This window comes from Hipposideros armiger, unplaced genomic scaffold, assembly GCF_001890085.2.
Source record: "Hipposideros armiger isolate ML-2016 unplaced genomic scaffold, ASM189008v1 scaffold_801, whole genome shotgun sequence".
NCBI lineage: Eukaryota > Metazoa > Chordata > Mammalia > Chiroptera > Hipposideridae > Hipposideros > Hipposideros armiger.
The window spans coordinates 659267-672704 of NW_017732151.1; the positions used below are offsets into that span (position 1 = coordinate 659267).

The window sequence follows — 13438 nt, forward strand, 5'->3', positions numbered from 1 at the left end:
AGCTGTTGTTCAGCATCTTAGCTGTAGAGGGCAGTGTCACTGGCCCTCATATGTGGGATCCGAACCGGGGCCCTCTGGCATCCCAAGCGAGTTCTTGACCATCGCGCCACTCGGCCGGCCCCATTTTTTCTTTTTTAGTGTGTTAAGATGAACTATATTGATTGATTTTTTTTCAAATGTTTAACCAAGCTTACATTCCTGGGATAAGCCTCACTGGGTCATGACGTAATACACTTTTGATATATTGTTGGATTAGATTGGTCAAAGTTTTGCTTAGAATTTTTGCATCCCTGTTCATGAGGATTGGTCTGTAGTTTTTGGGGTTTTTTTTATGCTATTCCCTCCTGTTCAATTTTTGGGTGAGTTTATTATTTCTTCCTTAAATTAAGAAGTGAAGCCACGTGGGCCTAGAGTTTTGTTTGTGGGAAAGTCTTCAGCCACAGCTTATCTTTTTATGTAGGGTTACTCAGGTTATCTGTTTCTTCTTGAGGGAGCTTTGGTTACATGTCTTCCAGAGATTTGGTCCAGTTCATCTAAATTGTCAAAGTGATTATATAGAGTTGCTCATAATATTCTATTTATTCTTTTAATTTGTAGAATCTGTCACATCATTCATTTCTGTTTGTGGTAATTCGTGTCTTTTCTTTTCCGCTAATCAGTTGGTAGAGGTTTGGCAATTTTATTGACCTCAAAGAACCACCATTTGGTTTCATTGATTTTCTTCAATTGTTTTGTTCCTTCCTGTTTCACTGGTTTTCTTCTAATCTTTATAATATACTTCCTTCTGGTTATTTTGGGCTTAATGTGTTCTTTTTCTAATGTCTTATAAGATGAAAGCTGAGCTCATTGATAGGAAGCATTTCTTGTTTTCTAATATAGCCATTTAGTTCTATAAATTTCCTCCTAAGTACTACTTTAGCACAATCTCACGAATTGTGATTTTTTTTTAAATTCAGTTCAAAATTCTAATTTCCTTAACTTTTTTTTTTTATCCATGGGTAATTTAGAATTATGTTATTTACTTTCCAAATATTGGGATTTTCCAGGGAACTTGCTTTTATTGATTTCTAATTTAATCTCGTTGTGGTCAAAGGACATACATACTTTGTATGACTTGAATCCCTTTGAATTTAAGATGTACTGTGGCCCAAAGTATGGGCCATCTTAGTAATTAATTCCCTTTGCACTTATGAAGAACTGTATTTTGCTGTTATGGGGGCCTTCTGTAAATGTCAGTCAGGTCCAGCTGGGTGACAGTGTTGTTCAAGTCTCCTATAGTTCTGGTTTCTACCTAGTTGTTCTGTCTGTCGTTAAAAGACTTATTCTATCAATTTTTGGATTTATCTAGTTCTCAGGCTTTGCTTCATGTATTTTGGAGCTCTGTTTTAGGATTGCTATCGCCTCTTGATGAGTTGACTCCTCTGTCATTAGGAAACGACCTTCTTTAGTCCTGGTAATTTTCTTTGCTCTGAATTTACTCTGATATTAATATAGTTACCTCAGCTTTCTTTTGACTAGTATTAGCAGGGCACATCTTTTTCCATCCTTTTACTTTTAACATTTCGGATAAAATAGTTAATAAAGTACATTTATATTTATATTTAGTAAAGTACATTTTTTATAGATTGTGTAACAGTTGAGTCTCTTTTTTTTAACGAAAAGTCAAATCTTACCCTCTGTGCCTTTAATCCAGGTGTTTAGAACATTAGTATTTACTGTGGTGATCCTTATGCTTAGGTTTGAGTCTCTATCTTGCTATTCGCTTTAGAACAGTTTTAGACTCACAGAAAAATGTAAAAGATTGAGTACAGAGAGTCCTTATAGACCAGCATGCAGTTTCTTCTGTTCTTAACAATTGTATTTGCCACCATTACTGATCCAGTATTGGTATGTGTTACCTGTCCCAGGACACCACATGACATTTAGTTGTCAGGTCTTCTTAGGCTCCTCTTGGTTCTGACAGTTTCTCAAACTTACCTTGTTTTTGATGATCTTGACAGTCTTGAGGAGTGCTGGGCAGGGGTTTTGCACGGTACTCCTCTATTGGAATTTGTTTGATGTTTTTGTCATTATAATTCCAGTGTTATGGGTTTCTGGGCAGAAAGACCACAGAGGGTAATGCCATTTTCATCCCTTCTTGTTAGGGTACATAGTATCAGCATGATTTATCAGTTGATGTTGACCTTGACCACCTGGCTAAAGTAGGCTTATTAGGTTTCTCACCTGTGAAGTTTGCTCTTGAGGATCTGTTTATTTAGTGTTCTCAGTAGCATCCCTGTGACTCCACAATTTCTTGTGACTTCGACTACCTGGAACTTTAAAGGCACGTTTATAAGGCTGTAGTGTAGACACTGTGTAGCCCTTACAGCCTGTGTGTTTATTATCCCCAGCCTTGATTTTTGGCCTGTATTTATCTTTTCCTTATTTCGATTCTTTCCTTTATATGTTATTATTGCTTTTATTTGTATTCTTATAGGCTACCTGAAAATCCTATTTAGAATTGAGACAAAGCATTAAATAAGCTTGTACTTATGTGATAGAAAGCACCTGCCGAACTTCGCTAATGAATCTTATGCTCAGGTTATTTTATGAAACTGTGTTGTTTTTGTTTGGAGGAAAGGGGGTTTTCTTTTTTAGGAGGTAGAATAGCATTTTCCTTATATTCTCTATACATTAGATGAATTGATATGTGTATTGAAAATGTTAGAATTGCTGTACTGAATCATCTGCTTGGTAAATTTTAAGTCATTTTTCCTGAGTTGATCATTACTTTTATGTAGGAGGAAATGAATCTCAGCCAGAAATCCAGGAAGACCCCCGAGAAGTACTTAAAAAAACATTGGAATTCTGTTTATCCAGGTAAGGATGGCAGTGGTTTTTCTGGTACCTAATACCTGTGGTGGTATGCCTTGGTTACTATGTACAGATGTGACACTTAATGTAGGAGTGTGTATCTGTTAATACATCTATTAGTAGGAGATCTAGAATATTAACTTTGACATGTTGGAGAACTGAACGTAACCCACGTTGCCCACAGTTGTCCACAAATTTGCCTTGATGACAGCTATCGGGGTGGCTTTTTGAAATTTGTATTCCTGGACCCCACCCCCTGCCCAGGGAATCAGACTCTGAGGGCGTGGCCTTAGGCCATCCATCTCCCAGAGACATTTTTCAGCACACTACAGTTTGAGAACAAGTTTCCTACGCTAGTTCTCAAAGTATGCCAAACACTTCAAAAGCAGGTTGTTTTAATGATGTAGCCCTCATATTTTTACTTGTCCCCCACCCCATGAATAATACCTTTTCTATTGAAAAGCAGAGTAGAACCTTTAAAGTTCAAATAGAAGAACTGGGTATACAAGAAGATGGGATTGGCTTAAATGTAATTTTTTTTGAGTAAGAGGATAACTGATCGGCATGTGTAACATTTTCCATCAATTATTGTGATTTTCCAGACTTTGCACTGGGCCTGCTTTAACACCTGGAAATGTTCATCATAGGCCAAAATACCAGGAAGTAGCTCATCTTTGCTGAAACTACTGGTTATTTGTGGCTTGCCTTGTTACCCACAGTGCCATGTTGTGATCAGGCTTCCTTCTTTTTAATCCTGGCTGCTAGAAAGTGCTAGGCAGCCAGGGTTGGGCCTGCCGCTTCTCTGACCAGTGTTCCAGACTAAACAGAGAGCATTTTGAGCATTGACCTTTCCTGGCCTTTTCATATTTCTCTTCCTTGTTCTGTCAGCTGGATTTCCTTACTTTAAAAAGTTGTTTGTGTTTTTATAAGCTACTTAATTAAAACACTTTTTATTATAAAGATAAGCTATAAATACATGTTTTAAAGACTTGCTGATTAATTTTGATTGTATAAAGTACAGTATATATACTTTTACTTTTGCTCTCTCTGTGTCCCCAAGTGTCTTTGAAAAAAACTGTACCTAAGGCCAGAGAAATGGCAAATAACAGGGGTTGGAACTCAGACCTAACTGAAGCACTATCATGCCACACTTGGACCCGTGCGAGGCTTCCTTTTAAAGAAGTATTTATTCATTAAGGGAGATTGTCTTTTTTCTGCAGGGAGAACCTTGCTAGTGACATGTACCTTATATCGCAGATGGACAGTGATCAGTACGTGCCAATCACCACTGTGGCTAACCTGGACCACATCAAGAAGCTCAGCACCGACCTGGACTTGATTGTCGAAGTGCTGAGATGTAAGTGAGCGGCAGTCTGGGCTGCTTCTTACCTGGCCCTCACAGCATTTTTCTCGCTATTGTGACCATAGGCATTCGGTGCTAAGGTCCTTGACGACAAGTGGAGTGTCCCCTGCCTCTGGGCCTTTCTGTCTGGTGGTGCTCTCGTGGCAATGGGCGTTGATGGGCTCCATACCTGTTTGTAGGTCCAGGGAGTGGAAAAGGTCAGTGGAGAGATGAAAGAAGCTGTGACATGGATGAAAAGTAAAATAAATAATGGCATTGAGGGTAAGAGTAGAATGTCACCTTCTTGCTAAAGTTTTGGTGAAATTGTGTTTTTCTTTAAAAGGATTTTGTGAGTGAGGGTGTTTCTTGGACATTTGGCAACATCAAAGGAAGGTTGGACACCTGCAGAGATTCAGGAAATGTGGGCACTTTGAAGTGTTGACGTGCTGTGTCACAGGTGTAGTGTGCTTTGCACATTGAGCCTTTTCCACCCTCACCATTTTTTAAATTAATTAATTTTAAATCTACTTGAGTGAGCATAATTGCCATACAGTGCGCTGTGCATAAACTGTGCAGTTGGATCAGTTTGGACATAGGTGTACATCGGTGAAACTCACTGCGGCCAAAGTCACAGGACGTACGTCCCCTACTGCCCAGAGCTTCCTAATGCATTTTGCAACACTCCTGTCCCTTCCCTCCCACCCAGGATAGCTTCAGTGGGGATTCATTTCATATTAAATGTACGATGTGTTGGATTTTTAAAAATGTGATTGTTTTTAATTATAAAAATTTGCTTTTTTATAATAAGGCTTATAAGTACCGGTGAATTACTTCTCTAGTCCCCCTCCTCAGGACTGCTCTACTGATCAGCTCCCACAGGTGTCTTTCATAAAGCACACAGTGTGACATGTGCCCCCACCCACCCATCTAAATGTTTCTAAATGGTAGGACATCGCCGTGCCCGAATTAAAGCCCCATTTCTCTAAGTCAGTGCTATGATTTCCCATCACTGACTCTTATGCAAAAAGTGTTTACAGATTCCCGCCAGCTTAGTTGTACTGCTGACAGTCAGTGAAGATCTTGTCTTGTGTGTATTTGATTAAACAGTAATAGAAAAAGATGGTCATCTTACCTTAGAAACGTAGTGGGGTTTTCTGTTCACAGATAAAAGTTCTCCTCTATTTTCTGTTCCTAGGCAACTGTTTTAAGGCCATTAGCTTGTTCCAGCAGATAATGAAGACACTGGCAAACATAACCTTGAAGTTTGAATCCTGAAAACTAGACCACTATTTCTTGAGAGTATTGTGTTTCCCAATGTTGCTTTGTTTGGGGTTCATTTAGGACAGAAACCTGTGTTACGTGTCTGCGTTTGGCTCTGCCTGACCCACTTGTAAAGGCCAGTGGCTTTCTTAATCTAAAAACACTTCTGTGAATTCAAGATAAAAAGTCCTACAAGATAGAGCATTATTTTATGTTAGGGACTTGTAGAAAGGAAAAGCCATTAACCCTGAATCATAATTGTTCGTTCTTTGAGTGGTTTATATCTTTGTTTCATAGTGTTACATTTATTAAAGCACTTACAGGACTTTTTAAATTCTCATGTTCCTTAGTTTTAAGAAATGGAACATGCAAGATTAGCTTAAAACCTTTGATAGTTTACCCATTGTATACAGGCTTCTTTAATGTGTTTAGTTCCATAGTATAACAACATCCCATTGGAGTATCTATATTATATCTATCATAAAGAATTAAATGATTGGTTTGTGTTTTACCATTCATTTTTCTTCTCTCTGTAGCTTTACCTTTAGTCCAAGTGGATGAGAAAGGAGAAAAAGTAAGGCCAAATCAAAACCGTTGCATAGTGATACTCCGCGAGATTCCAGAATCCACGCCAGTAGAAGTAAGTCCTGTCTCCTCGGAAAGCTCCTTGGACGTTTTGTTGTGGTGGGCTTTTTGGTTTGTTTTGACGTTAACTTTTGTGTGTTTTAAAGAATATGTACATACAATAACACTTTCCTCACAGGATTTACACACTCCGATAGTTACAGTGTGCTTAATCTCATCTGTAAGAGTGATTCTCTTTTTGGTCGTAGGACTCTTCACATTAAGAAAATAGTTTATGGTAATTTCAGTGTTTAGAAATTTAAAGTGAGAAAAGGTTTAAATATTTATTCACTTAGAAATAAAAAATATAAACCCATGAGTTAAGATAAAGAACATAACTTTTAAAAATAAGTATTTTCATGACAAAAGTGCCAGGAACGCCACAGTAGCTTGTGGGCCAGCATCAGTGCAAATGTGGCCACCAAAAAGGCAAAGACATTTTTTCCTATGTAAATAGAGCCTGGAGATCATAACTGAGAACTACTAATTTAGGCAGTAATTTTAGGAAAACACAGTACTTGGTAGCTTGAGTCGTGAAAAGTAACCTGCTGGTAGAGAATTGCTGTAAACTCTAACTCGTCCAAATGTTCAAGCTGAGTTGCATTGTGTAGCGCATCACACTGATGCTTGTGTCTTGAGAGAATGCAGAAAAGTCTTCCTACAGAGCACGCCAGAGGTCTGTCTGTGTGCTCTGCAGACTCTTAAAGAACCTGGGAAGGTCATTTGTCGCTCTCATTTGTCCATGAGTTAAGCCACAGGTCTTGTGCTGCATATTTTCATTGCCGGCTCTGTGGAGGAAGTAGGTGAGTATATGTGCAGGTTTGGTACAGACAGTTCTTGTGGAGGGTAACAAAGACAAAGATTCCAACAGTCCCGAGGTTGAGAAACTGCATCTTTGGGTATGGCCTTGTTCTAGAAAGTTTTACTTTCTCTTCAACTTAGGCAGTTTATACAACTTCTATATTATAATATGTGAAGAAAAAGAAATCAGGATTGTATTTTTTTCCTTGTCTTTTAATTAAGGGTCTCAATATGAACCTTAACTAAGGTTCTCGACATATATCTTTGTACTAATCTAGATGTCTTTATTAATTCACAGTAGTATTTAAAACATAGGTCCTAAGTTTCAAGACTTGAGATATTTGCAAAGACTAAAACAAAGAAAAGTTTTCCACTTTTAGCTGCAGACATGGATCTTGGTATATTTCTGTTACTCCAAATAGCACACCTATGTTGTAAAACTTGAATGATGAAAGTCTTAAGAGGTTTAGCGGAACCACTATGATAAATTAAAAGTTGAAAAAGGACGGGGGGGGGGGGGGAAAGTGGTCCACTCTGAATAAGAAAAGGACAGTAAGCTTCTGAACACTGTATAGTAGAGAGCCATTCTGCGGGTGCTCCGGACCATATAGGCTGGGAGTATTCTGAAAATTCTTTCTTATTTAATGTAACCAAGTGCTTGTCAGTGATTAGAAAATTTTTAAATTGTAATTCATTTGGTTGATTAATTCCTTTAATACTTTGGGAAGTGTGACTAGCTAATAGTCTTATGAAATGACCCTATTTTCCCTGGTAATATTTTTGCTCTGGGATCTAGTTTGGTATTAATAAACTCCAATTTTCTTTTCTCAATGTTAGCACTGCATGTCTTTTTTCATCCTTTCACTTTTAAGCCTTCTGTGTTTTTATATTTAAACTGGGCTCCTGTAAGCAGCAGAGTTGGGACTGCTTTTCTTATCCAGTCTGTAAATCTCTGCCTTTTACTTGGGAGGGTAGACCATTTATGTTCATGTGATTAATAATGCTGTTCGTTTTCTATTTGTCTTTGCTCATCTTTGGTCCCCCACCTTTGGATTAAATGTTTTTATCTCCTTTTTTGGTTCATTAGATATAACTCTTTGTTTTGTTTTGCTTTAGTGGTTGTTTTAGGGTTTATAATTGACTTCTTTAATTTATCAAAGTCTGCCTTTAATTAATATAATACTACTACTTTTCCCCTTTCATAGGTATCATTTTTCCATATCTGACCTTTGTGCTGTTTTAATTCTTCGTAGCCTAATGACATTTTGTTACATTTGCTTTAAACAAGTCAATTGTCTTTTAAGGAGATTAAAAGTAAGAAAAATGCATTTTATATTTACTGTCTACAGTGCTTTTCACCCTTTGTCTAGATCTCGACTTCTGTCTGGCATCATTTCTGCCTGAATATTTTCTTTTGATAGTTCTTATTAAATATTAGGTCTGCTGGTAATGACTTTCTTCAGCTTTTGTATGTTAGAGAAAATCTTGATTTCACCTTCATTTATGGAAGATATTTTCACTGAGTATGGAATTCTGGATTGACAGGAGTTTTCCTTTCTTTCTTTGAAAGGCACTCTAGTCTGTACTGGTGTGCACTGTCTCTGAGGAGCAGCCTGTGTGGGTTCCTTTGTCCCCTCCTGCTATGTCCCGAGGCTTCCCTATGTCTTGCTGCTCTGAAGTTTTTATCATTGGCTTTAAGCAGTTTGATTTCAGTGCATCTTGATGTGGCTTACAAGTTTCTTTTTAGTCACAGTCTACTCCTTAATTTAAACTATCCTCCATGAACACCCATTTTCCTACACATAGAAAAGCCTCATCTCCAAGAAAGACAACCTCAGAACCTCATAGAATCGCTACATCTAACTCAAGATTTGTACCTCTTGGTGTCACTTGGTTCTCTCCATCCAGTAGGGACAGAGCTTTATACCTGATAAACTAAAGCATAAGTTATGTCTGCCCTCCAAACCCTTGGTGTAGGAACTATAACACTGCGTGAAAAACTGCAGTGCTGGAAAGAAGGCTGAATGACCCCCAGTGGCATGGGTCCATCGCAGTGGCCAAACCCTGCTGGGCAGGGACTGTGAGAGCGGCTGGTCCTGGCAGGGTGTGGGGCCTCTGCCAGCTCATCCATTAGGCCTTGATCCTGCCCTCGGGTGGCATTCCCACTCTGCTCTCTCTCTAGACCCTGGCTTTCCCTCTGGGAAGGTCTTGTTTTATTAATAATTAAAGTACAGCTGATGTGCAGTATTACATTAGCTTCAGGTATACAACACAGTGATTAGACATCTCTGTACCTACGAGGTAACCCAGCAAATGTAGTAACCTTCTGTCGCTGTACAAAGCCACCACAATTACTGATTGTTACCTGTGCTGTACATCACATCCTGTGACTTATTCAGTTTATAACTGGAAATTTGCTTTCAAGTTTCTTGTACTTGAAGTTTACTGAGGCACTACTTCTAAGTTTGTTTTTCTTCTTTATTTTTTTTCTCTTCTCCCTTCTTTCCTTCTGTAGGTTTCTAACTAGCTGTTGATCCTATTTAGTGTATTTCTCATTTCAGACGTTGTATTTTTCATCTCCAGAAGTTCAATTTGGATCTTTATTTTTTTTTATTTTAATCTTCTCTGTTTCTATTTAACATGCTCAGCCTTTACGTTTTTGAATATAGGATATATATCCAATAACTATTTTAATGTTCTTTTCTACTAATTCTGTCATTTCTGGGTCTAATTTTGATTGATTTTTTCCATTATAGGTCATATTTTTCTTTTCCTTTTTTTTTTAATGTGTCTGGTAAACTTTGGATGGATGCCAGGCATTTTGGACTTTATTGGGTGCTGAATGTTTTGTGTTCTTTGCTGTGAATATTCTTTTTTTTTTTTTTAAGATTTTTATTGGGGAATTGGGGGATGGGAACAGCGCTGGGGAATTGGGGGAAGGGGAACAGACAAGTTGCTGTCCTTTTTTGTCCTTCAGTCTAGTTGTGGAGGATGTTGCTTCACTGGCCCAAGTTGGCACCATCATTGCGCTCTTTCCGGGCGAGGCATATCAGTCGCCAGCTTCTGGATGGCTGCCCACGGCAGCTGCTGGCCGCTTACGCTGGCTGCCAGCCACACACAGTAGCCCATGGCAACCCACTGCAGCAGGGGCTGCAGTCTACGCCGTCACTGGCGACTTACGGCAGCCCAGCTCCAGGTCGAGCTGTTGTTGTTCAGCATCTTAGCTGTAGGGGGCAGTGTCACTGGCCCTCATGTGGGATCCGAACTGGGGCTCTCTGGCGTCCCAAGCCAGCTCTTAACCAATGCGCCACTCGGCCAGCCCTGCTGTGAATATTCTTGAGCTTTGTTCTGAGGTTCAGCTAACTGACTTGGGAGCAGTTTTGTCTTAGGGGTGTTTGTTCGGTGGGAACAGAGCTGCCCTTTGGAGCCGACTGTCCCATGCTGACTGAGGCAGTGCCCTCTGCGTGCTCTCCTGTGTCCTGTGCTTTAGGGGCATTTTCCACCCTGGCCGGTGGGAAGACCCTGGCACCCGGTGAGCCCCAGGCTGTTTCCTCTGACCATTTAAGTGACTGTTTGCTGCCTGCTGAGCCCAAGGGAGACTCCTGAGGGCCCTGGAGTGACTGGACTGGATTCTCCTCACCCACCCTGGCCCTGCGGCCGGGATATTGCAGGCATGAGCTGGATACTCTCAAGCTCACCTGTGTCACATGGCCTGAGTCCACTGTCTGGAAACCATTATTCTCTGTCTTTTGTCTTTTGTTTTTAATTGTTTCAAGTGTAAGGATAAATCTTGGCCAAAAGCAAAAATCCAGCTAATTTTTAAATTTCTTAAATTACCTCCCCTCTCCCCAGCCCACTGATAAAATGAAATGATATTTTCATATTAATTTAATGGTATCAGGGGAATAGAGACAACTGTCAGTAAATTGTGGCAATGGGGCCCCAGTTCTGGAAACCACACCCTCATCAGCCGTGTTGAAGGAGAGATGTACTAGATACCAGGGTGTTGGACTGCATCTAGGCGCCTGTCCTGGAGAGCATGCATTGATTTTGTTTGGTGAGGACAGAAGGTGGCATGGTTGTGAATTAATTTCTAACCTTTCTATTTTCTGTAGGAAGTAGAAGCACTATTTAAAGGAGATAATTTACCGAAATTTATAAACTGTGAATTTGCCTATAATGATAATTGGTTTATTACATTTGAAACAGAAGCTGATGCACAACAGGTAAGCACCCCTCCCAAGAAGTACAGAGTTTACCAGTACTTAACAGCACATAGTGGGACTAAATTTGGGCATTGAGATTACTATCACTTGGAGGAGTTACATTTGAGTGTAAACTGCAGAGGAAATCAAGTGTTACAAACTTAAGTAGTGTGTTTGTGTAGACAGTTTTTGTAGCAGTATGAAAAGCTTGTGACAGTATTTTCTAAGGACGTGTAAGACAAGCAGCCTAGGGAAATTAGTTCTATTCTTGTATCTGGGCAGAGAAAGGTTTTACTATTTGGCGAGTGTTTTGCGAAATTTGAACCTGACCTTATCATCGTTCACTTGGCATCATGCATGTTATAAGCTACTTGAAAGGGCACCAAGACTCTGGGAGGAGACACAGGAGTTAGGATAGTCCCCTGCCCTTAAAGGAAGACAGACTTCCTGGGGAAACAGTAGCATGCTTAATGAAGCCTATGGTGTGTTCAAAAGAGAGAAACGAGAATCTAAAAGATGGACTTTAATTGGATGTAAGTGGGGACGGGGGAGAGCTGAGAGGAGCAGGTAACAGGTGGCTCAGAGCCTTCATTGTTACAGGGCAGGATTTGGGGAAGAATAAGGACTTTTGACTGTTGTGATCCTAATCTCTTCCTCTCCCAAATTGTAATCCCAGTTTCCAATTGGGATTATTCCTAGGGACGCCTAGGTCAGGATTCTTAGCCTGTGGTGTCAGGAAGGCTTTCATGGTGTTGTCAGTACTTACAAAATGTATATACACATGTTGTCTATGACAATTCTGGGTAGAGGTTCCTTAGCTCTTACCAGGTTTCTTTAAGGAATCGGGTCCAGGTTAGGAATCGTTGTATTTTAACTATATAATTCCTTATTTGAGGTAGTAACTGTCAGTTTATCTTATTTATAAGATTAACACAATGGTATTTTGGATGATTTTGCCCTCAGGCTTACAAATATCTGCGAGAAGAAGTAAAAACTTTTCAAGGAAAACCAATTAAGGTAAGCAAGACCATTGGTATACTTTATTTGCAAGGCAGTATTCTAAAGTGTTCTAACAGACACATTGTATATTTCCACACAGGCACGGATAAAAGCAAAGGCAATAGCTATAAACACATTTCTGCCAAAGAATGGATTTAGGCCCCTGGACATGAGCCTTTACACACAGCACCGCTACACGGCGTCCTTTTACTTACCTCCCGTCTACAGCCCTCAGCAGCACTTCCCTCTGTACAGCCTGGTTGCCCCCCAGACCTGGTCAGCAACACACAGCTATCTCGACCCGCCCTTGGTGAGTCCTGCGTTGTCTTATGTAATAGCAGGCTGTGCTGTGGACACTGCACTGGGTGCTTTCGAGGGTAAAGGTCTTTGTCTGGTAGGCGAGGCACATATGTCTGCAGTTTGCTGCAGAAAAACAGACCTGGTTCTGGGGTGGGTTTTGCATTTAGTTGGGAGATAAATGTAGAGCCACGTACATTTAAAAAACCTTCAAACACTGTAAACCCTTGCCCAGTTCACTCACCCCCCTTTCCTGAGCTGTGTACCCCTTTTAAGACAAAGTGTGATGCGAGCTCCAGAGTGGCCGGGGGGCTGTGAGCACAGAGGGTAGCGAAGTGAGGGGATGCCTTTAAGGAGAACGGTGTCTTATATAGTCGAGGACAAGCAGAAGACACACCGTCCTATAAGTTTTATTTCTCACACCAGCATGATTAAGCTTTACCAGTTCTGGCCTGCGTTGAGGCCTGTGGTTGGAATTTATAGGTTTGTGATGGATCCAGTTGTTTTTCTCCAGCTCTGCTGGTACAGATGTTAGAAAGATCGGGTGGGCCGATGTCACGTCCAGCGTGGCAAGGGCAAACGGGTTTCTCTTGAGGGGCGGCGTAGATTGAATAAAGAGTCAGAGACAAAAGTAGGATTAAGAGCGAGACCAAGGGACTCAGTCAGAGAAACTGAGCGAGCCCAAGGGACTCATTCAGAGAATCTGAGCGAGCCCCGAATCGGGTCAGCGCATGGCTTTTATTAAGAAATTAGAAAAGAAGTGAAACTGCTTTACTGCTGTCAATCAAATTAGCATCCGTTTGGGGTCTGGGCCTCAAAGCCTTTTTCCTTTAACATATCCCATTATGTTCCAGCAAATGCTGTGCCTTCACATATCCGCCCCATAGCCCCAGGACACCTAGTTACTATGTCCTCCCAGAGGAGATTAACTGTTTAGCATTCCAACAGGTCCCAGTCGCACCTTGAGACACTCCTCAGAGGGAGCCTTATCCGCTTCCGCTTCCGGTCATACCTGAGAACTCCCTCAGAGAGAAGCAGTCTCCGGTCATACCGAGAC

General features: G+C 40.5%; 1 protein-coding gene across 5 annotated transcripts in view; it reads left to right on the forward strand.

Moving 5' to 3' along the window:
* LARP4B (La ribonucleoprotein 4B) overlaps positions 1 to 13438 on the forward strand; it is a 49397-nt gene that overhangs the window by 17394 nt on the left and 18565 nt on the right. For all 5 annotated transcript variants that reach the window (XM_019628657.1, XM_019628658.1, XM_019628653.1 and 2 more), the window contains 6 exons: positions 2781 to 2859; positions 4074 to 4210; positions 5992 to 6095; positions 10996 to 11106; positions 12049 to 12102; positions 12185 to 12394. In XM_019628657.1, coding sequence (XP_019484202.1) covers positions 2781 to 2859; positions 4074 to 4210; positions 5992 to 6095; positions 10996 to 11106; positions 12049 to 12102; positions 12185 to 12394 — 695 coding nt within the window. The remainder of the gene's footprint in view (positions 1 to 2780; positions 2860 to 4073; positions 4211 to 5991; positions 6096 to 10995; positions 11107 to 12048; positions 12103 to 12184; positions 12395 to 13438) is intronic.